Source organism: Sparus aurata, chromosome 5, assembly GCF_900880675.1.
Source record: "Sparus aurata chromosome 5, fSpaAur1.1, whole genome shotgun sequence".
NCBI lineage: Eukaryota > Metazoa > Chordata > Actinopteri > Spariformes > Sparidae > Sparus > Sparus aurata.
Window position 1 is genome coordinate 10,639,571 of NC_044191.1, and position 24,622 is coordinate 10,664,192.

Sequence of the window (24,622 nt, forward strand, 5' to 3'; positions counted from 1 at the left end):
GGGAGAGGCACACAATCTGGAATTCGACTTCGAGAGCTAGACAACAATCTGTTGATGGTTATTTTGGTAATTGTCCATAATTGATGTAAAACACAGAATGTGTTGCAGAAGATTCTAAATTGCGATTTCTGTAGCTCTGGGGGTCATTGAAAATGGGCAGTTTCGATGAAAATGCACATAAAGCATCTAATAATGGGAGTCCTAAAAGAAACTGGACAGCTGGTGGGAGAAGACGAGACACACAGCCACACAGCTTACACTTAACTGCTAAATTGTTCTTGGCAGTCAAAAGTAATGATGTGATAAATGATATACCCAGTTAAATAGAGGATTTGACACCTGACATAAACATTACAAAGTGATATTTTACAGTTAGTGGGGTGGTTATTCTGCATATTTAAAAGGTGAGCTGACGCTTAAGTGGATGAACTACACATGTTGTCGGTAAGTTATTTATTTGTACCATGCACATACAAGTGCCCAGCACACATGGAGTAATGAGACACCAAGCAATACTGTTGCACAGCTGAAACATATTTGATTTGCAAAGCCAAAATGCAGCCTGGTTAAGACCAGTGGGAGACTTGTTGACATGTAACATATAATAATTTTTATGCCGCAAAAATGTGTGAAAAGAGAACAGCTAAAAACCAAACAGAAAAGCCAAATTTGGTCAAAGCTTACTGCTGATACAGCAACAGCGATCCGTTGCTAAAGCTACATCCCCCGCCCCCCAACAGTACCTACTGTAGCTGTTAACTGAATTAAAAAATTAATTAAATCTAAGTAATCTAAAATGCATGTTGATGCATTCATATGATAATAACACTTAGCACTAACGTAGGCTTGAGACCTAATTCACCTGTTTTGCCACAAACTATAGTGAGAATGTTAAGTCTAACAAAGTGACAAACATATTTCAAATGTATTATTATTTTTTTTGCTATTTAAAGTTTTAAGGTTTATACAAATGTAATTTGGACCAATCACTGCTGCATCAACTATTTTAAACATTTATTATAAGTATATATTCTAAATCACACTTGCATACATGGGTCATGCAATAATGATTTGTCGTCATCAAAAACAAGATGTCTCATAAATAATTGAAATATCAAATGATGAAACCATGTGATTTCAAATGATGTAGCAAAGAAACACACAGCCATGCATGAAATGAGTAATGAAATAAAACATTAAACATGTTTCTACATGAGCATTAGAACGGGTTTGCAGAGCTTGGGCATCTATGTGTGGTAACTACAACAATCAAAGTCTTTTCTCATCAGGCCAGCATAAGCTTAGTTCTGCTTCAGACAAGCCTCTACAATGTAGCTGTGGATGAATATTGTATGTAGGAGAGGCACTGTTCAATATGTGCCAACAAATTCTAGGCTCTCAAATGTGGTTCAAGAGGGCTTTGGTGTGGCTGACACATAGTAAGGAGATCCTCAATACGTGTTTTGACAAGTGAAGAGCTAGCTACATAACGCAGCTCAAATCAAGGTGAGTGATGAGTCTCAAATACACAGAGTAGTCCAGTGCGTCCTTGTTCTGTTACCACCGCCTCCCTAATGAGACCTCACTTGAAGAATCAGTGTAAAGCTATGGTGCTGTGTTGCTCAGTCCATCCTGACCTCACTTCACTCTCAGCTGAATTAAGGAAATCTTTTACCTTCATAGCTGTGGCTAAGGATAAAGAACACACACTAATTATGGAAACATCTACAAACTGGGGCAAGACTGCATGACCTTGGACTAATGAATATATATGAAAAAAATATGGCTGCCGCAGCTCGTACTGTTTGACGAATCAGGATCAAAACACTGATCCATTTGACATTTGAAAGCATGACCTCTGATTTCATCTCAAGAAAATACTTTTCTTACAAAACAATCTACCATCAGAAACATTTCCAGAAAGAACTATTTAAATGCTAAACATGTTATTTACTTTACACAAAAATTAAATAAAATTACAGAGAACAAATGATGAAGCATTTCTCAACCATATTAGCTCACTCATGTCATCTTTTTTTAAAATGTTATATCTATGTATGTATGTATGTATGTATGTATGTATGTATGTATGTATGTATGTATATATATATGTATGTATATATATATATATATGTGTATATATATATATATATATATATATATGTATATATATATATATATATATATATATATATATATATATATATATATATATATATATATATATATATATATATATATATATATATATGTGTATATATATATATATATATATATATATATATATATATATATATATATATATATATATATATATACATATATATAGATATAGATATAGATATATATATATATATATAGAGAGAGAGAGAGAGAGAGAGAGAGAGAGAGAGAGAGAGAATCTATATCTATATATCTATATCTATATATAGATAACAATTTTGTATGCCACTTTGTAAAAATCACAAAGTGGCATTCATTGCTGGTAAAATCACAACTGCACTAAAACAAAATCCAACACATGCACATCGACACTTGAAAGAACAAAACTGAGGTTGTGTGATGTCACCTCGCCACACTGGTCAATTAAACACCTCCCACTACGGGTTGGCATCACTCAAAAGGCTCATTAACCCTTCTGACCAACCACCAGTCACAATCAGAAAAACATCTCGTCATATTGGCCAATCCCTACATGGGCAATGCAGGTCAACACCCACACAAGTGACAGGAAATTGAATTGCTACAGAGAATGTGGTCTGTCTGAGCACTTGAAAGACATTTGTTTATTCACAGCTGGTCACATGGCCAGACAGACTTTATGGGCTTAAAAATAAGAAGCAAAGGTGATGCCTAATGTAATTTCATGAAGTGGAAATTACTTGTGTTTTTGTATGTCATTAATGTATGAGAGTGATATGAGGTAAATATTCTTCCAGGAAAGCAGGGATTTGGTTGCATAAATCATCTCTAAATCGCAGCGCCGATGAACTGAATCACAAAATTCTGAATTTATACCCATTGAAAGATTTACTAAAATATATGTATCCCAGAAACATCACAGTTGGGTCTTTAAATCAAAGTGGCATTCACTTAGTCTACGAGTATGCGTTCAAAAATGAAACGGAAGCATCGCTGAAGTGTCTTTGTGTGGTTGTTTTTCAGACCACTAGTCTTAATCTACTGGGTTGATCTCCCGGTTCCCGCGGGATTATAAAATGTCTGCAAACCTCCAAATATTTGAGGCAATCAACAACTCAACACGCATTTGGCGTTAGAATGCAAGACTGTGAAAACACACAAACGAATGGATAAAAAGGAGTGAAATATGAAGAGAAATAAGGGGATCGGAGCCGTGCCCATTTCGGGGGTGTAAAATATGGAGAAGTGTGGATCATTGGGGGAGCTGCTCTGCCTGGGGGAACAGATGAAGGGAGGACACTCTGCCAAGATCTCTCCACTGGAGGGGGAGCTGAGGGACTGGAGCTCTATGGGAGAAAGAGTGTGCGCCTCGCATGCTGCTCTCCTCAATCTCAGTCTCACACGCCTGCATTGACACGTCCCAGGCTCTCTGCAGCAGAGGGAAATTGCTGCTGACAGGGCCTTGCAAACTTTCACAGCCATTTAGAAAGACTTACACCCACACTTTTGTCACAGGCATTTATTGCACAAGATACATGATATGAGAAATTAACATTTTTTGAACTTGGCATCCCTTTTTTCACCAAGTTAGGCTTAAAAAACCATTCATAATTTTTCAGCCTTGCGATCGGCCCTAGTGCAGATGTAAACACAAGACGCGCCAAGTGAGACCCCGAGATTATGAAAATGCACAATTTTCAAGTAAAAAAAAAAAAAAAAAAAAAAAAAAAACAGCGCTACTTCATAAATTTGTACCATCTGAGTTCCTAATCCAATAATGAATGCTGTCCGTGTCACCCTCACCAAAACACATGAGGCTGTTTTTGAGTGGGAGCAGAGGTTATTGCAGACTTACTGTACCTTTATATCCACGACCAGCCAGTGCCTCCAGTAAGCAGATGTTGGTTTAGTACGGCTCGGAGCATCAGGGTCAGCCAACACCAGAACATACATCTTTTTCTGCAAACAGGAGATTCATATATATTATTACTTTTAACACAAGGGCTTTATGACAGCACCACACACAGTGTGATTGGCCCAGAGGCAGTTCCAGTAACAACAGCGGTACCTGATCCCTCTCGCTTTCTAAATGCAGTCATGAGCTGTTTGTTCGTCACATTGCCCACGGCTTGACAGACATCTCCGCAGCTAACAATGCTTAGTTTAAATACATCAAAAGAGATGCTTCACTTTACTTTCGTAGCTTTAGCTAAAAAGTGTTGCAAAGTGTGAATTTTATTCTTTTCATAAAATGTGTGGTTTGTTTTTTTCACAAAGTCACTTTATTTGTACACAAAGCTGGCAAAACCCAGTTCATAACAGAAGGTTGGGTTTGCCTTTTGTTGGCTTGACACATAATCTTAACACTGTCTAACTTCAGCTGTCAAGGCTAAAATGTTGCTTAAGAAAAAAAATGACATGAGACAATATTGTTATAAATAGCATGAAATAAAACAAGGCAACGATACACGATGTGCTGCAGCCATGCTAATCATCAACTGCAGCACACACATAGCAAAAGTACAGCACTGTCTCTTAAACTTAAAATCATTACTGTGACATCAATAAAATGACAACATTTTGGATCCGAGACCAAATCCTCTCGTTAACATATTCACAGTAACTTTCTGCCACTTACCCAGTATCTTTGTACCCCTCAATCTGTCAATAGATAAAGTGAGAGAAAAAGCATCTTAACTAACACTTGATCACAGTTATTGGACGTTGACTTGGCGGCTTAACTGCCGGAAAATCTTCATTCTGTCTGTCCCTAAAAGTTAGAGAATTATGAGAGCAGATTGAATTATTGCGAGAGCACATTTGTCATCCCTGGTCCTGTGCCCAAAATCTGCCAGACCATATGATGGGCTTTTTTTATTTTGTTCACTTCCTCTACAAACAGAGACATTAATCAAGGCTGTTTCAATCCACAATACTGTATATGTACTTTCAACTGAGGCAAGACCATAATGATATCGGCTTTAATACATATAAAACAGATGCAGCGCTTCTTACATCCTTACAGTGACTGCCAAACAACGCTGTCTGCGGTGCCATTTCATAGAATCAAATGCTCGCATGTAAACATAAACCTTAAATTTCTGTTTGTTGTGTCCTATCAAGACTCTCTTAAAGGCCTCTGAAAATTATCGTAAGCCGATGTACTTGAATGAGATAAAGAGGTAGTCATGTATTTTTCTGCAGATGCTCATTTTCAGAAGGATTCTCTGCCTACCTGACAAGCAGTAATAAGCGTAAACAACTAAGCCTAATAATAGGATAATACTGTAGTCTCAGTGATAGTGCCTGCAGGTAACATCCAGACACACCAGCAACAATAGAGCCTCCTCCACAGCCTGTCAAAAGTGACTCTATATCAGTGACCCCCCCGGGCAGCTTACCAACCATGACCTGTTGCCTTCTGAAGAGTTGTAATCCTCATTTGTACATGTTTGCTACCAGGCAAAGACACTGTGATAATGTAGTTACACTAATATTTAAGTCAGACCCTGATGCATTCAGAAATAACATGGTTTCAAACAACAGCACGCACACACGCGTGCACACACACACACACACACACACACACAGACTGCAGGCAATTTTAAGCATTTAAAATAAAATGACCTCCAGTCACAATTATCATTGAAAGGAATAGCACTTTATTGGATTTTTTTTTAACGAAAGTTACCATGGATGGAGATATACTGTATAGGACAAGCTTAATTTTCCAAATTTAGAACAACATTAAGAACATTTCACATTAATTTCCAACTGTAACAAAAAAAAAGTAGCCTACTTATGGTGGGCACTGAATTTTAATGATTTCTGCACATATTTAGTGCTTGAATTTCTACCTGTAAGAATCTGGCTCGTCCAGCTGGCACGGGCAGCAAATAATACAAGAGGCTCCCTCCATGCTTGCACTTCACACATTGTGGCATGTACCCTTCTCTCTTACAGGGACATTTTTTTTTCTCCATCTGTCAAAATCCACATTAATTACGCACAGATATGTGTGAAAGACTCCAGGGAAAAACAGATGCATATTCTGCCATCTGAAATAATTTATCAGGGCTCGAACAAACTATATGTATATAAAATCATGTTCTAACAGGGCTAATTCTCAAACTTGGATTATGGAAGGCACACTTTTTTCCCCAAAAAATCTGTTATTAGTATCAATCACTAATACTAATGAGGAAACTCATTTTCTAAATTTTGGAGGACACACATGGCTGTTGGTAAATACTTCAAATTGTTTTAATGTTGCTGTTTCAAATCTCTTATATCTACTTAATTTACATTATGTAAAAGAGATAAAAGGTCATCTGCCAAGTCTGTTATGTTCTGTAATGTACCAACAGGATCTACAAAATGTCAAAAGAATTAAAATATCAGAGCTCAGAGCAGAAGTGAAAACTGGGTAGGTGTCAGTGACAGACCACAGAGCTCCACAGGGCCAATATACAGGAGGGTATGTGAGGCTCCTGGGTGCAGGCTGGAGGTGGGGGAGATTGAGCCTGCATTCTCTTGGGATTAACCTCCCACTGCCTGCTGTGATCACAGCAAAACGGCCCACTGGGACCACACCTCAGACACCAGGCGGCTGGAATAAACTCTGCAGCCTCTGTCGCGGCTTCTGGTCAGTGCAAGGGAGGACAGGGGGAGGTGCTCTCTTCATCGACACCTATGGAGTCTGAGAGAAGGGGGTTGTCATTTCCTGAATTCATGAACTCAATACCTCCTCATTATTATATATCATAGAAATGAATATGTAGCTTTTTAAAAAAATATGTTTTATACTGTTATATTTAGAGATGACATGAAACTCCCACTCCATGCCAATAGCATCGAATAGATACAGTATTCTCAAAACAGACGGTGAAGAACAAAGGCAGAGGAAGATGAGTGTCTCTGAGGATGTAAACTACTGGCTTACCTTTGTGTGAACTCTGCTGGGGATGAGAATCAGTGAGATGTCTAATCGCTGCTCTCGTAGAGCTGCCTTGGCTATCGAGCCCCGCTCTGCTAACTGATGACACCACGAAGGGCAAGAGTAAGTTAGCGAGAGGAGGGAGAGAGAAGAGGCCCCTCTGTGAGTTTATAAGTTCATGCTTTATCCCTGACCCAATACCCAAACAATGTCGTCCGTGCAGCTGCCTATTAATATACCCATTGCTTTATCCTCCTGGTTCTTCATATCCTTCAGCCTCTGTGCACAGAACCCACAATGATTCATTAAATGGTCAACTGTGCGCACCGCTCGACCCAGGGCAAAGCAACGCATCGATCTCAAATCCCTGTCTAAGTAGCAAAAACACTTGAACTCGTTTGGTAATTAACAGGTATCTGTGTTGTGATTAAGAGACGCTGATGGCTTAACAACCATCGACTGAAGCTTAGAGCAAGGTTGAGAGATCGATCTATGAATACAGAAGAATAAAAACTCTAAAACGCGGCTGTAGAAGTCCGATTTTCAGACAATGAAAACAATGATTCTCAGTCCCTACATCATTGTTTTTGCAGCCAAACCTTAAAAAATTAATTTATGACCTAGTATCAAGTGAATTCAAGGAGCAAAAATGTGTGGACAAAGTAATAAGATTTCATTTCGGTGGCAGGAAAGCAGAGAGAGGGGCAGAAGAGCGAGTGATGTAGAAGGTTAACAGTGGTACAACTGTCGGGTTTGGAAGAGGAGGTTCATCCTAGTGGAGGGGAGGTCAAGGGTCAGCCAGGCAGCAGTAATTGAATCCTGACCAAAGAGTGGGGCACCATAGAACCAAAGATGAGATGGAGATAGAGGGGGGCTGTGGCACTCACCTAGAGGTCACCAACCTTACAGGTGAGAAGGTCCTCATTTGTCATTAATAACAGCTGTCCCCCCACCTCTCATCTGTAGAAGCTTTGAAACCTCATTGTTCCTCACGGCAAGCAGCATTATAAAACCTTTTTCATACAGGGCAGATCTGTAATCTGCCACAGATGAATCAGGTAAGGAAAAAAAAAATCTTGTTAAACAGTATCTTATTTTTCTTCTGATTTAAAAATCCCATACAAGATAAATTCTGATGAAACAGTGCTCTGTTACAGTTCTGATGGTCATAAAATCAACTTAAGGTTATGTTTGGATGAACAAAACATTTGGTTAATTAAGGAGAAGATCAAGGTTATATATATATTTGTTTTAAATCCAGAGTGACTTGTTTATTTAATTAACATTTAACTGAAACATTCCCTTAAACTAGAATGGCACTCAGTAAAGCACTAAGCAGAGCACAAACCTCAAGTCCCCATTATTTCAATCAGACCAAATCCAATATCAAATAAAACATTTTTAAATTCACTAGATCTGGATTATAAATTGGATCTGCATCAGACTGCACTCACTCGTAGAGTGAATCCTACCCCTCATTTCGGATCCACAACAAAGGTTAATGGGGTCAATTCTGGGTCGAGACCCACCCTCCACCCAAGAAAGCCAACCAACAAACAGACACAGGTGAAAACATAACCTTCTTGGTGCTTCTGTTGATTGAACTTGACCACATCATGTATTAAGGACAATAACCCTGTCCGTCACCTACGCAAAAAAAATGTAGCACCAGCATTAGGAGCAGCAGCTACATTTTCAACAACATGTACATATTTAACAAGACTAATTGACAGTATAAAAATTTAAGGACAGAGATTTTTAGGGACTAAAAGTTAAGATAGCTCATCCTGCTCTGCCATGATTTAGACGTTTTAATAATCTTAATCAGTCTTAAGACCTTCAGTTACTAAAAGACCAACACTTTATCACTGCAAAGTCCCTTTAAGATGGCATATTATATGATAAAGAATATATAATAAAAATATATATAAAAAATATTATGAACACACTGTTCATTCACACACAAACACAGCTTGCACATAGGGAAAGTGAGTGAAGGTGGTATTTTGTCATTGTATTAAAACATAGAACACTTGACTATGAATTATTTCATTCCATAACACACAGTTTCAGTGCTTCTTGCCACTTTGTTGCAACTTTGGTGCTATTTATGCTTCTCAGACTATAATACAAGATGATTTGAGCAAATACAGGGCCTAGTTTAAGGTTTATATCGATTATTTACATATATAAATGATAGGCAAAGAGAATGCCAATACTCCTCAGTGTGTTCTTAAGCGCCTCACACAGTGCGGGCTGCTCACTACCTCCAAACCTGCCTATTTTTAACTCAGCCTCCCTCCCACACAGGAGTGGAGTGTGAAGTGGCTTATAAATCCACACTTCGAGGAGCCACATGGTCAAAGGAAAGTCACATGTGGATAGAAACACATAGTCTAGGCCTAAAGACAACACAGCTACTAGATCCCCGCTGGGTAGCCAAACATAGGAGTGAGCTACAGTTTGAGGAGGCAGTGGTTCAAGAGGAATCACAGAGGAATATAGAGCACAAGTGTACATAATTACATAATCACATTAACACCTTTTTTTCTGTTTGAACATAAAAATGTGTATTACAATTCTACATTTTAATCAAATTAACACATGACAGAAGGTAAGACAAGACCAGGCAATATTGTTTTGTGTATTTAATATGAATATTGTCTGTCTTTGTGTCACCAGCAAATATTCGAAACTTCTAGAATTCGGTCTCTAAAACCACAAATAAACAGCTCTGATAAACTGATAAACATTTGAATGCAGCCTGTCCTGAACTCTGTTTATAAAGCCTTGTACTTTAACATTGCAGCTTGGAACTGCTATGAAGCCATAGCTAACAGTAAGACGGTTCACAGTCTGATTGAGGCTTGAGGGGGGTGAAGGAATTAGTAGCAGCCTAGGGAACCATTTCTGCATTTCTCTCAACATTGAAGTCTTCTTTCACTGCACCATGCTTGCGAACACAGCCGTGCTCATGTTAAGCTTATTAGTCACCCTGGATGCGATCTTGCTAGCTGAGGCTTTCAACACTTTCTAGTTGTGGCTTTACACACATACACCTACTCACTGCCATGAAAGCATTGCTGCAAATGCACATGCTCAAACACAGTAACTACCACTAACAGGTACTATGAAGTAACATGCAGCCAGGCGCTGGCATATGAGCCTCAGATCCAGCCCGTGCTAAATGAGGCAAGAGGAAAATATTTTTGTCATGTAGTTTGGCTGCTGAGAACACAACACAGTCAAACAGGGCAAATTACAGCACTGGACTCATATCCATAATTAGTCTGTCAAGCATGTCATGCACTGAAAAACATGGATCTGCTATTTCACCGCCAAGTGCAGCCTATAAAAGTTAATGGTGAGCACATTCTAATTACTTCACCAGGATTTGGGAATCTAAGTCAACTATTTTGATTCTAAAAGTACTATGGGGAATTCAGAGAAAAAGAGAGGAAAATAATAAAGATCTATTGAGATTAGTGGATGTCTTTGTATTTGGCTATAGCGCTGTATGTGCAACTGAAAATAGCAAGTTTACAACGGGCATGACATTAGATTTCAAAGCTGTTAACACCTAAAGCTCATATTTATCACGTGTTCTAAAAAATAACTTTTTCTGGGTCATCACATTTTATTTTGGCAGCTATTTCGTTCTTATGGAAACCAACTGTTCCATTTTTCTCATTTGGAAAGAGAAGAGTGGAAGCTTGAGCAAAATTATCAGTCTTGTTTATTTTAATAGGACAATTAACTGCTATTGTTGCATCTATTTTGAGACTTACTGACATATTTTAGGGACTCAAGACTTTACTTAAATGAAATATATAAAAGGCTTTTAACAGGTCCACTTCACAGAGAACCATCATGCAGCCGACACAGTTCTGAAAACGATGGGATACATGCCGCCATGAAGGGAGCTTAGTTGTAAGCACTCTGACACCCATTCCTATTTGGCCATCAGAGCTGTTAAAGGTGTCAGGCCTGTTCACAGGCACTGTGTGTTTCACCAGCCAAGATGGCTTCCACATTTTTTCTATCATGATTAATTATGGTTTCTGATGGTAGTACAGTGAGAAAGTGTAAATTATTCCCACATTTTCTTGTGCCCTCCGTTCAGTCACTGTTGTGTAGGAAGATGCTATTGACGCCATCCATGGATGGCGACCAAAAGGCATCTACATGGGGTGGCAAACTCTAGTGCCTATTAAGGGGTGGAAGTGGTGATGGGGGGTGCTTGGCGTGTGGGCTGAACCTAGTCAAGACTGCCAGTTGACAGGGCCAGATTTTCCAGTATGGAAGAGTCTTGTTTCAGTGGGCGATGCTGGGTGTTGGGAGACTGGGAGAGAGGACTGCCCAGGGCTTGGAAGCTCGAAACAGAATATTTCAAACAGACAAGCACCGTCTGTGTTCCAGTGTCACCAGCCCACCCGTCTGACAATCAGGGCCATGTCATCACACGGGCTCTGAGTAATTCAGGGAGCATTCTTATCACCTTAGAAGATGTGGCAATTTCAGACGTCAGAGCAGTCTGAGGTCCCACCAGCAGAAATAGCATTAAACAAAATACAGCACATGTTATAGGAGACAAAAAAGTACAGTAGGAATGTTCACCTACGGGCAAAACGTTAAGAGCATGAATAGCGAAGCTTGGCGAAATGCAACCACAATACTGCGCTTTGGTTTGAATCCTTAACAAAATCCACAATATGTCTTCAAAAACACACTACGCATGCAGCACTGAAAATCCTTAGTTTTGGAGAACTGGCTGAAATAAAATAATTCGTCTGACAGATCATTTTGTGTATGTTGATATATTTAGCGCTGTCAGAGAGGACATCACAGAGAAAGGCACTTATATCACAATGCAAAAACTGTTATCAGAGGAGGTACAGGTTTATGGTTCAAGGGCTCGTCCATTCATAGAGAACAAGCTCAGCCTCTCTGCCTGACACACTGATAAAGACAGCACAAATGAAACAGCTCCACAGCTCCATCTTTGCCTCTCCCCAAGGGAATAATATATCACCCATCTGAATGTGGCACATATTGAATCATTTCCAGCGTTGATGATTCATTTGAATAAATCAGCCTTTTTTATTTTGCCAACTTGAACTGATACTGAAATAAGGAAAACTGAAGTCACATTGTTAGATATGAGGAAGGACAGGTGTTAGAGTGTTCTATAAGGCTGGTAATCCTAATCCCCTTTCAAGCAACAATTAATGACTACAGCAATAATCTTCGCATATATGTTGTTGTAATTCCTTTTTGACTGTCAACCATAACCTGACTTACTCACATAGACCAAATCCAGGGGGATATGTCGCTGCAGGCAGATAGGATCTTATCCTGGATTTGCATAGATAAATGCAAAGCAATAATTTATTGCACACGGGACAGATGTAGTTTTGACCTGAGATTTATTCTCAATCTGACCATTGCCTATTGACAAGATGTGCTCTCAAGAGCTTAATTTTCAAATATGGTTGATCCACAGATAGTGGTCCGCATGTTATCTGCATTAATTCTAAACAAATATCAAATATTTAAAGGAAAAAAATAAATATGGAAGCCTCATAAACAAAAACTTTCAACATCTTCCGCAAAAAGCTATGGATGCACAGGATCAGCCTATCGGCAAAAATGAAAAATCAGCAGCTTGTGCAATGAAAGGGTTATATCCGCATTCAAGCTAAGAGACATACTCTAACATACACAGACACAAATCCTGTTGAGCTGAGCCGAGCAGAGATACCCTACCAGCCCTCCAAGGCACAATTAGGATTTCACGGGGGGAAGAAATCTACATTCCTGCACACATGAAAAAAGTCCTTTTCTCTCTCCCCACAACAATATCAACTTTTACTCAAGGAAAAACCTGAAGCACCACTCGATAGGATTTGGACAAAGAAATAAAAAACAAAGCCAGAAAAAAATCTAAATTTAAGCTGCAGTTGTTAAAGAAAAAAATATTATGGTTGAGGAAAATCCAGTCCTAAGCCTCCCAGTTCCAATCAATTTATCCTATTCTCTGTGATATGAAGAGAAGCAACCACTCATAGTTTGTTTGAAGTGCTTGTCTGTGTGGAGCTGTGCCATGTTCAACAACATTTTGTATGGACAGCTTCAGTGTATGATTTTAACACCTGTCAGACATTAAGTCCAAGTACAAAAGGTCAAGTACCTGCCAGTCTGAATAAGGGAAGGGATCGAACAAAACACTACATTTCCTTTCATGAGGTATCTCAATAAGTGGACACATTTACAGAAACATATCACAGTCAAATCATTATGGTACAGCAAATATAGGACAGTGAAATACGTTCTCTGTGGGAGTAACACATTATATTGGAAAAAATTGCAGTGAAGCAACTCACAGTACAAATCAGTTACCACATCAACAACAATTTGAATTCAGACCCAAACACTCTACAGAGACTGCAGACTGTTATCTAATTGGAAAAAATAAAAGGTCTTTCGGATAAAGGTCATGTTGTGCACACTTGACTTTTTTGACTTGAAAAAAACTTTCAACATTGTCATAAAATGTAATAAAAATACTCAAACTTCCTGAACTCAAATTTTCTGATCACTCTTCACAATGATTTGACTCATAACTCAGGGAAACTGTGCAAACTGTTAGGGTCAATGTGGAAAAGTCTACCCTCCTACCAATAGTATGGAGATACCCTAGGGGTCAGTTACTACCCTAAGCATGTATATCAACGACCTACCTGCGAGCTGTCCTGCGGTTATCAAATGTATGCTGATGATACAGTTATTTATACAACAACAACTAGGAAAGCTCCAGACAAGCTCACTGAATACTTACACTGTCATATAACCATGACTTGGGTCTTATCATTTAAAACTGAATATTAATGAAAAGAAAATATGCATAAACAATGCAAAAAGGAAAACAAATCATGGTAAAAATTAAGAATGAGGTCATTTGTGAGGTTGAAAATGTCAAGTAGAATCACATATAATAATAATTGCAAAAAAGTTCACTTTTAGCTGCTTCAGACTCACATCTATATACTGCATTACATCTCATAAGACTCAGAATGAATTTGAAAACTCATATCACTATATAACCCGACAATAAAGATCATCGACAATAAAACAATGAGATGGCACCATGCGATTACTTTTTGCGGTGATGGTTGCGGTGATATTCAACATTAAAATCTTCACAAGCTATTGCAATCTAAGCCTATTTTTAAATGCCTACATGGTCATGCTCCATCCCTGTTTGCTGAATTTATTACAAGACACAAGGACTCCAGCAGAGTCAACACATGGGCCTCAATAAACGGTAACATTCATCAGTCTTCTCTGTTAAAGAAGGAATTTGGTCTTGGAATTGTCTACCAACAGAGTTAAAAATGTTTTTTATGTTTTTAACAGAGGCACCAGGTCCATCCCTACCAGTCAGCCAAGTATCAGTGCCCTTTTCTGACTGAACAGTCCAAGAGCTACTGAACCCAGCTAAAAAGTTCCCCATCAATTAGTGCAGGTGCAAGAGTAGAGAGAGATCAATGCAATGTTCAGCAAAGAAACATGAAAACATGGATAAACCTGCATTGCCCTTGGCAGCACAAGCCTGTAGATTACCAGACGATGTCTTCAGCAATCCTGAAGGGAACAATGAATCAGGGGGATAGTTTCCGTCAATGTACTCCAAGAGGCAGGTCTCTTCACACTCAAGTCACACTCTTACACCTGGATGGACCCATGTGACAGGCACTTTCTTGTAATTCCCCCACCTCTGTTGTTTCTTTGAGCTCTTGACTCAAGTCCCACCCAACACTTACCTGCAACATAGGGCAGGGTGCATTACTCAGTGTGTTTACATGCACAGCTTAGTCAGATTACAGCCATAGTTCGACTATGCTGCTCAATCAGACAACTGCAATTATCCGAGTATACATGCCAGTGAGAAAATCGAATTACTGGCCCAAAGCATGTCATACCCCGGTACGCTAGGTGGCGCTGTACCCATTTCAACTAGTGTTAACGGCGCACCTCCGGCTGACCTCTTTACGTCACCAGCTGCCTCGGCATTCAAGAAAGATGGCGTACGAAGAGCGAGACGAAGCTACATCTTTGTACACTTCGTATATGGTGTACATGATAATGACACAAACTAGGTGCACTCTGGCGCTCTTTCTTGCGGTGATTTCGGAGGAAAGCCGCCGCCGCCGGCTCTACTTCTGGCTCACGGCCCGGGGAAAAATCTCGCGCCTGCGCAGAACGCAAAATCCGATCCGATCCGCTGGCAACGTATACATGCAGGAGTAATGCGACTTTCAATCAAATAATCTACATGGTGTAATTCGACTATGAGAAATCCGATCCGGTCCGATTTTAGTCAGACAAAGGTGTATACATGCATCTTAAACATCCGTTCATAGTCAGACTAACGCAGTAATTCGGTTTTCTTGAGTGTCATGTAAACGCACTGACTGACAGAACCTCAACCAGGTCCAAATTCAACCAGATTATTTCACCATAGGCTGGTTTAAGGCAAAGCAATGCAAAAATTTCTCAAGGTTTTTTGATCGATGGGGCTAGTTTGGCCATTGTACTGAGAATGAAAACGTGAAGAGGTTAGGAGGAGTGACCTGGGTACATGCTGAGTGGGGTACATATAGTCAGCCTGATAAGCTTCTGTGCCTCCTCCACCACACTATGGACAGTCACTTGCATTTGGCCCACAATGCAGAAACTTGGCAGGATGGGCTCAGAAATGTAATCTGTCTCAGAAAAATTACACTGCTGTTGTTGATGGTAACCTTTTTCAAGCGGTAATAATCAATGGAAAGAAGTAGGCCCTGTCTTACTTATCCACAAAGAACAGCTTGAGAGATCCTTGGAAATGACAAAGGTACACTGGATAGCTATACTGATTAGATAGCTATGCTGTGAAAATAGAAACTGGAGGGTGAACGCAAAAGGTATAAAAACAGGAGTCATCCCAATAGAGGAACTGTAGCACAAGAGAGATTACCATGGGTAGCCAACAATCAAAGGGTTCGAGACTCGAGAATGTAGAGAGTATTGTATTCTTGGTGAATGTCCTGCATTGTTGATAATAATTGTACTCACTCATAGATAAAAGCTACCTAAATAGGCCTGATCTTCTTCATCAAGATCAGTGCATTATTGCCTTTGAAATAAACAAAAAAAATCATAAAAACACCCCATATCACAATGCTAAACAAAGTGAGTAATCATTTCTGACTGAGTCCCTTTACCTCATTCTGTGAGGTCAGAAATGATGATTCAGATAAGTGGCCTGAATCCATGAGTCCTGTCAGAGGGTAGACAGTGTAAAGATGATGCCCTGCGCTTTCGGAAATCAGTAAATAAAAAAATTAAAAAAGATTAGTTTGACAGTGTGGCGAGTGCTAATAATTGCAATATTTGTTTTTTTTATTAATTAATATTAGTTGTTCCGTTCCGTTTTCTTTTCCGCTTATCCGTGAGGGTCGCGGGATGTTGCCGCTTTTCCCCCCTAAGGGGTTGCGGGGCTTACTGGGGCCAAATCCAGTTTCATTCTATGGGCGTAGGCCAGGGTTCACCCTGAATGAGTCGCCAGCTCATCGCAGGACCCTTACTGATGGAAGTGGCTGCCTTCACACAAGGTGCCAACTGCACATCAGGAGCAACTTTGGGGTTCAGTATCTTGCTCAAGGATACTTCGACATGTAGCTCAGTCCTGCCCTTGGGAGCCGGGATTCGAACCAGTGATCTTCTGATCACCAGTCAACCAGCTCTACCCACTGAGCTACAGCCGCCCCTAATATTAGTTGTATTCATGTAAATTTTTTTACTGTAGTGTGATACTGGTACCAATTACAGTGATGCACTGCGCTCACAGCAAACAGAGCCAAAAAATACAAGCCGCTGCAGTGGATAGCCTAGGTGCACACGATAAACAAACCCCTGGATTAGGATAGGATTTTTCAGTTGGATACTTCCAAAATGTAGCTTGCTCTTGCTGGTTTCTACTATCTTACCAATCTCAGCTTTAACTATTTTCTGATATTTTGTCACTATGACGGGCCATATTGGATTTATCTAGATACCTCCTTTCAAAATGTTTCAGCAGAAATACACAATAAAGATGTGGTAAAAGTGAGAAAAGTGCAGTTAACTGGTAAGCAAAGCTAGTAAATACAAGCATTATGTTACTTGAGAAAAACAGTTGAAGTAAGGCCCAATGCACACTGAATATAAAATGTTAATGTATTATTCTACAAATAGGATCGGGTCATGCAGTCAAGTTATGTGGTCTGCTTTAACTTGGTAGCAGTATCAAATGCTCTTCTTCATTTATCATAAGAAAATTAAATCTATCCATGAAATAAAACAAATTAAACATGTCTTTACATGTCAGGCAACAAATAAAATAAATTATGCTTGTAGCACAGCCACATTTACTTTGACCCCATCCTGTCTGATTTAACTTTGACAGACATTAAGTTAAATACCACGAAGACAATAAATGGACTCAGGCTTCAGCTACAATGAATGTCTCCAAATTCAAGCTTACAGTTCTAATGATGCAATCTGGCAAATCTAATGCCCTAAAGCACATCCATAGAGCATTATGCCAAATAAGGACATAAGCAGTACTTGAGTTTGACCAAGACCTTTTAGCTGCCCAGCCTGTGAAGTGGTGTTTTAAGGAAAAACACATTGTAAACGTCACTACTGATTCTCAGATTTGTGTCGCGCCTGAAGAAAAGGTTAAGCACATCGTCTATGTGAAAATGCCCAGATCTGCAGTCAGGCATGAAGTTGGCACCCAGTTAAATCATGCCATCACTGTGCTTCAGTTTTCTCATTATCCATACCTCTCATGACATTCACAGAAAGAAACAAAGCATCCTGCCAACACCTACTCTGTGAGAGAGCTCTTTCAGTTCAGCTCAAAAGCTGAGAGCTCCAAACCTCCACACCACAGTGTGGGCAGTTCTGGCAGAGCCATGCGCCTAAGAACACTGACTGAGTGCAACAGTTGGACTAATAACAGAACAAAAAAAATAAAATGGACGCACAGCGGGGACAGCCACAGCTCCACAGCTGAGAAGCAGGTTGACTTCTGCCCACCTTTCTCTTATTCAAGAGCGGTAAGATGTCCACAATGCCTCTCAGGTCTTAGTGCCATGAGGGGCGGTGAGCTTGCAGCTTCAGCCACTTCAGGGTAAAGCAAATCACTTTAATATGTTAAGAAGATTAAGCTGGATAAATGTCTAGATACATTTTTTGAAAAGCCACGTAAATCTCTAGTGTTTTTATTTGGGGAGGGGCGGTATGTGAGTCAGTTGAGACGATCAACACAAACCCACCAAAATGCAACGCGATTGGCTAGGGAAAATTGGGCTTATTTGAGATTTTGCATTTTAAGCTTCTTGAATCTAAGACCATCCCACCTCTTTCTTATTATTTTTAACACCAACCTTTGGGACAACAAAACTATAGGAAAAAAATGGTCACATGTGCCACTGCTCTCTCAGCTTAGATTTAAGACTAATACACAAAGAAGAGAAAGAGGTTAAAGTTGAAGGTCTCTAAAGTGAAGTAATATGAGGCCTTTTGGGAACTTTGTGTGCATTTTCTTTCAGGTAAATAATTCAAGTCAAATTAATTAACGGCAGCGAGTATATTCTAAATAAAAAATAGATGGCTGCCTTCTTTTTCTATCTTAAGAATTAGCAATCTGAGGGTGTCCGCCTGTCAGCTCGCTGTGCTAGAAATTGAGTGTGAAAATGAAAAGGAGAAATGGAACAAATAATGTAAAGGGATTAACAAATCATTTGCATAACATTTTCTCTGCTTCCAAACTACAGGATCAGGAAAATGACAAGGAAGGCAGTTTTATCATCCCCTGTTCTCAGATCAATCAACAAATCAATGGACCCCAGCTTGCTGCTACCATCAGCAGCAGCCTTTAAGTGTCAAAAGCTAAATAAATCACTGCTAATATATCTTTAAAAAAAAAAATAGTCAAAACAAGCCAAGGATATAACTAAACCAGTGGCAGGAAACAGGCATCATATGATAAAAAAACGTCACCCAAAAAAATAAAAACTTGAATAGAGTGCATCTTTGAAAACATACTTTACTTCCACTGTGCCAAACGTGTATTAACCTGTTTTTCTTAACACTGTCTCTCCATCCAGAGTTAAGACAATAAGACCACTGAGGAGATGAAGGGGGTGGCATTATGGAGAGTTAAGCATTGTGAGCAGCCCCGAAGCTGTTCCTAAAGAAGGTGAATCAGAGGATTGGGACACAACTGTAACTAAACCCCGTGCCTGACCACAAATGAGAAGTACAAAACATTTTGGGCAAAATGCCACTAAGCCCAGCATCTGGATCTTAAGTAAACTTCGAGTGATCCCTTTTAACTTTGTGATTACTTAGTTCTAAAAGAGAAGAGGCTGTCAAAGAAAAAGTAGTCAATTACCTCAGTTTCAAACATAAGAACCACTAATCCTGTCCATAAAGTCCTGAGTGTCTACATCAAAACTCTTTTTAGTTAAGATAAAATATTATATAACTAAGAATCTAAATTAAAGTTTATATGTCAATTCCTTCATCACATAGGTTGGAACTCGCAAAAAAGATGAACAGCCCGAACTTCATGGGGCTGCAGTGATCTCCCGCTGGACAGATCACATTAATAAAAGGTACAAGTTTCTTTCTGTGCCGAAGTGCGATGGAGTCTACCCGAGATCTTACAATGATTCCCTGGTAAATGTTAGGTTTCTGTGGCTCATATAAATAGAAATTTAATCTTGTATGTTTGTCTAAGTATCCACAGCAGCAGATGCACTTCCCATGCAGATTATGAATCTTTGTTTGAACAGATCTTGCCGTCAATGTATATGAACTGACAAGATAGAATTTCTGTGTGAATACTGAATAATAATCAGGAGGCACAGGTTCAGTCGGTATTTTTATTAAAGACACACTGCTTCTCTAGGAATTTGCTATTGCCTCTGTGAATCCTGTTCGTTTTGGATCTACTTAATGAGTTCCATAATTGTCATGCATAGTCTCAGGTGGGAAATTTGCACATGATTCCAACATGTGGAAATTAACTTATGCACATCGTCTTTCATCCATGGATGTAGCAATTTTATTGCTTTGTTAGTTTTTTTATTTCAAAATTTGATCTCTTCATCATTTACTAAAAAGTTCTGATGTAGTGAAACAAACCACCTCATCTCAAACATATCAAGGTCTGTTCAGTTGACTTTACATGTCGAACAACCTCCTTTCCTGAGAGCTTTTGTCGACGAAAATATATCATTTTCTCCAATGCCGCTGCTTGCATAGAAACCTGACCATTGTCATCAGTAAGAGCATGCTAGAGCTTCCTTAATCTGTTCTTATCCTCCCATTGATAATACAAGACATTTTCATGGTAATTGAAATCATATTTTACTCGCAGCCAGCGAGTAAAAGTATTGCTGCCTACGCTCTTAGACCAAATGTAAGATGAAGAAATACCATGCCACTGCAACAACAGGGTACAAAAGTGTAGCTTCAAAATATTAAATAGACTGTCAGTATAAAAGACAAGGCATGGGTGAGTGGAGGGAAGAAAAAAAAACAGGAAAGGAGGTGAGAGAAAAAGGAAAATACATAAACACTGGTCATGAGATATAAACGTGTCAGGTGCAATCTTACTTTTCCATGTGAGACATTTCCTTTAGCCCTCGACTGAACGCGAAACTTAAACCTTGTGGCCTATAAGAGTACTTCTGCACCTGTAGTGGTCTGCATGCCACACACATGCTTCACAAGGTGCAAATTATTCTTCTTCAGTGTGGAAAGGTGGCTTAAGAGGTTTATTGCCTCTCTTCATTCCACTGAATATGTATAATCAATCCAGTGCTCCTGGTAGCAGAGGGTTGTAATTCTTTCCTCTTCAGAAGCGGGCATGAATCATACATGTTGTGTAGTAATGGGCAATGACTGAATGAAGCGGGACACGGGTCAGCTTAACAGGGTGTTATAATGACAAAGGGGAACATTAGCTAAGGAAATAAACTCCTTGAGTCTTGGCCAAAAGAGCTGATTTAATCCAGCAGAGCCAAAAACACCCACCTGATGACAGTGAATAAGCAATTAGATGGATATTATGGAACATGTTTCACTTGTTGACCCTCCCTGTCATATGAGGGCTCAAGGAAGTGCCTTGTCTCTTTATCTAAATATACATCTTTGACTCTTTGCTGAGTGAAGACCATCGCCTACAGGAAATACAATCCCTCTTTGCGTTCTAACATCCCCAACATGAAGACCTATCAGGAATCCTGCATGGGTGGACATGTAGGCTTTCCTAGGAATGACAGGGTCTGCTAAAGAGGAACCCCACCCTCGCTTTCTCCAGCATGCCAACACAGAGGAGAGTGGGCAGCGCTGAGACGGCAGCCTGCCGTGGGCACTGCCAGGCTTAAAGCTGCCCTGTCGTCATCAGAGGCTTGCAGAAAAGAACGCTGAGATTCACCAAAAAAAGAGGAGGGGGATCGTTGCATTTAAATCCTCTCTCAACGCCCCCACATGTTTTAGCAAAGCATAAAAATCATTCACAGAGAGAGAGAAAGCGAAAAAGAAAAAGATAGAGGGAAATAGAGAGGAAACAGCTATTAGCAGCAGTAAGCAAGCTCAAGAGATCATAGTGAGGCAGCTCTAATCGCGGTAATGGTTTAAACCCTCATTCCATCCACCAGATGCAGAAATGTCTACCCAAAAACAAGGCTTTGAAATCCCCCATGTCTAAGAATGTGCCCTGTGGCTATGGTCCTTACTGACAAAAAAAAGAAAAGAACAACTCCAAAACTGTCTCCACTTTTGGAATAACTATGAGGTAAAGATAGCTCCTGTGGCCTGTCTTGTTTACACTGACTACATCGAGTAACGCCAAGTATGCTTGTATTGTAATAAGAAATAATTATTAGCATACATAAATATAATTGATCCCAGCTGAGGAATCAAACATGAGAATACTTTCAGGGAACCAGCTGAGACCCAACTCTCTGCCCTCTTAAATAATTAAGTGAATTAGTGAGTTCAATTTTCAAAAAAGACCAGAAGCATCGCTTTTTATACATTTTGTTAAATGCCACACTAATGTCCAGGGAAATGTATCCAGAGGAAATGCAGGCATTGGTGATACATATATCAGTCACAACAACCTTCTAGCCAAATTACACTTTATGCATTATTAGAGAAATATGTCTCACAAGTGAAAATTCAACAACTAGAATGGCACACAGTAAAGCAGGTACCTCTGCCAAGTGCCAATAGTCCCCTTTAATTCAATCAAGGCTAATCCAATATCAAATAAAAACATATTCATACCCGCTAGATCAGGATTTTTATTTGGATCTGCATCAAATTGTACGCACTCATGACAGGCACCTAAAAACACATTTTTAAAAATCTAAATCCATGCCTTTTTCCTTGAGAAATTAACGAGTATTTAGAAAAATGCCCTATCTCACATTATTACAGAAAGTGAGAAATAAATTCCTGGATCCGTCCCTTTATCCTGATCTTCACCAAAAGCTAATGGGGTCTATTCTGGGCTGTCACCCATCCAGGTTTTGTGGAAATCTCTTTAGTAGTTTTTGTGTTATCTTGATGCCAAACCAACCAACCAACCAATTAATGGTAATGATGCAAACATTACCACCTTGACTGAAGTAATAACTGCAATCAAGCTTTGAACAGAGCAAATTAAAAGCTCAATCAAACACCATACTTATGATGGTTTAAGAAGGTAGAAACTTACTTCAACATTCTTTGGTCGTGTGTGCCAAAGCACACCTGGAAGCCAAATATACACAGGGTTGTTTAATCCTTTCTAGTTCAGAGGTCTTTGGTTATTTTTGGAGTCTTAATTTTTACTTTTATCATTCCTTTCTGCAGGCAAAGATTCATCTGACTGGTTTTCTGTCCTTTGGCCAAGTTTGCTGGTTTTCCAAAGACCTCTGTCAACATGAAAAACTTGTGTAGCTCTTCCTTTCTGTGAAAAGAAAATTCCTAAAAGCATTTTGGCATTAACAGTAGATATTAATGTTGAACTGAAAGAGTCTAGATGTTGAACAGGGCAAGGTGTTGTTACATTGTTCTGAATCTCAAAACTACTTTAAGCAATTCATTATCATGTGCATCTTTCTTAAACAATTAATCAACAGTAATGTTGTTGCAGTTAAATTTGCAGACAGGTCTTTTGGATAGGTACACAAAGTAAAGCAAAGTTTGACAATGATCAGTGCAAAGCATGTTTTTGTTAATATGATTCAACAGTGAATTGGCTTCCTGACCCCTGAGACTCAATTTATGGAAACACACGTACCTGATTTTAACAGTTGCTTTCTATAGACAGATAGATATAACTATAGATATTTATGTTGCATTCCCCCAATTACTTCTTTGTCTCTTCCAGTCTAGAAGTATCTTCAAAGACACTTTACACAAGCAAGGTGTCAGTATGGATAAAATATAAGGTCTCATGACAGCACTGTATCGTGTCTCGTGTTACACCTGCTGAGGGTAAGAGCTATTTTCTTTATCTAAGTGTCACTCCGAGAGTTCAAATACAAATATGGATCCTTATTATCTGGTTGTGTCACGAGTAATTGCTACTGTATATGTGTCAAATATGACAATTTTTCAGTTATCGTGTCTACGCAAAGAGATTGCTTTATTAGAGTGCGTTCTGTCGTTCATTTTGATTGTTTCAAATTTTTCTTGATCACATTTAAGTTTACAGATACTTGTAGTTCCTACTGAGAAAACACACCAGGGTGTGAGACTGTAACAAGAAGCAATGTTTTTTAACACAAGTATCATTGACCTCAATTGCCATAAAGATACTCATCATAAGGTTGATGTGCTATATAATTTTGGATATGTCAACTACAGTCAAGAAAAAGCTATAGGTCTCATTTTAGCAAATCGTAGTTATTATCATTTGTCTCTGCTTCGATATAACCCATTTTATTGATGTTTTTAACATTTAGGGTGAATACATTATAATTTGACTTACCGTATATTGTGTATCTCCCTCAAATCTTCAGCTGTATCCTTTAGTGCAAAACGTTTCTTGTACAATCATGGTACAGTATTTAAAAACCTTCACTAAGAAATGAAGCTGACAACCGTTTCATTTTCTACTGATGTTCTTTGTGAAGTTCTGTAGTAGCAGTTCATCACTGGAAAGATGGCCCTTGCATTATACTGGGCCGTCTATGCAGCAGAAAAACACAAATATATTTGAAATTAGTACAACATGACCAGAGAAAACAGACTACTAAGACGCACTGGGTGACGTACCACACGTTGGGCTGGTTTTTCGTTCGTTTGGAAACTGTCGGGCAGCCAGCTAGTGACAAACAGTATCATATTACAGCTAAACAGAATACTAAAACATGTTTCGGAAAACAGTTAAGTTAGAGGAAAATTCTAGTTCATATTTTTTTCAGTTTTTCAGTGTGATCAGAGTTT

The 24,622-nt window shown here is 39.2% G+C and overlaps 1 protein-coding gene across 1 annotated transcript in view; it reads right to left on the reverse strand.

Annotated features, from left to right (window-relative positions):
• The window catches only part of pebp4 (phosphatidylethanolamine binding protein 4), a 63,781-nt gene that overhangs the window by 33,034 nt on the left and 6,125 nt on the right, over positions 1–24,622 (reverse strand). The window contains exon 4 of the mRNA XM_030416123.1: positions 4,003–4,101. Coding sequence (XP_030271983.1) covers positions 4,003–4,101 — 99 coding nt within the window. The remainder of the gene's footprint in view (positions 1–4,002; positions 4,102–24,622) is intronic.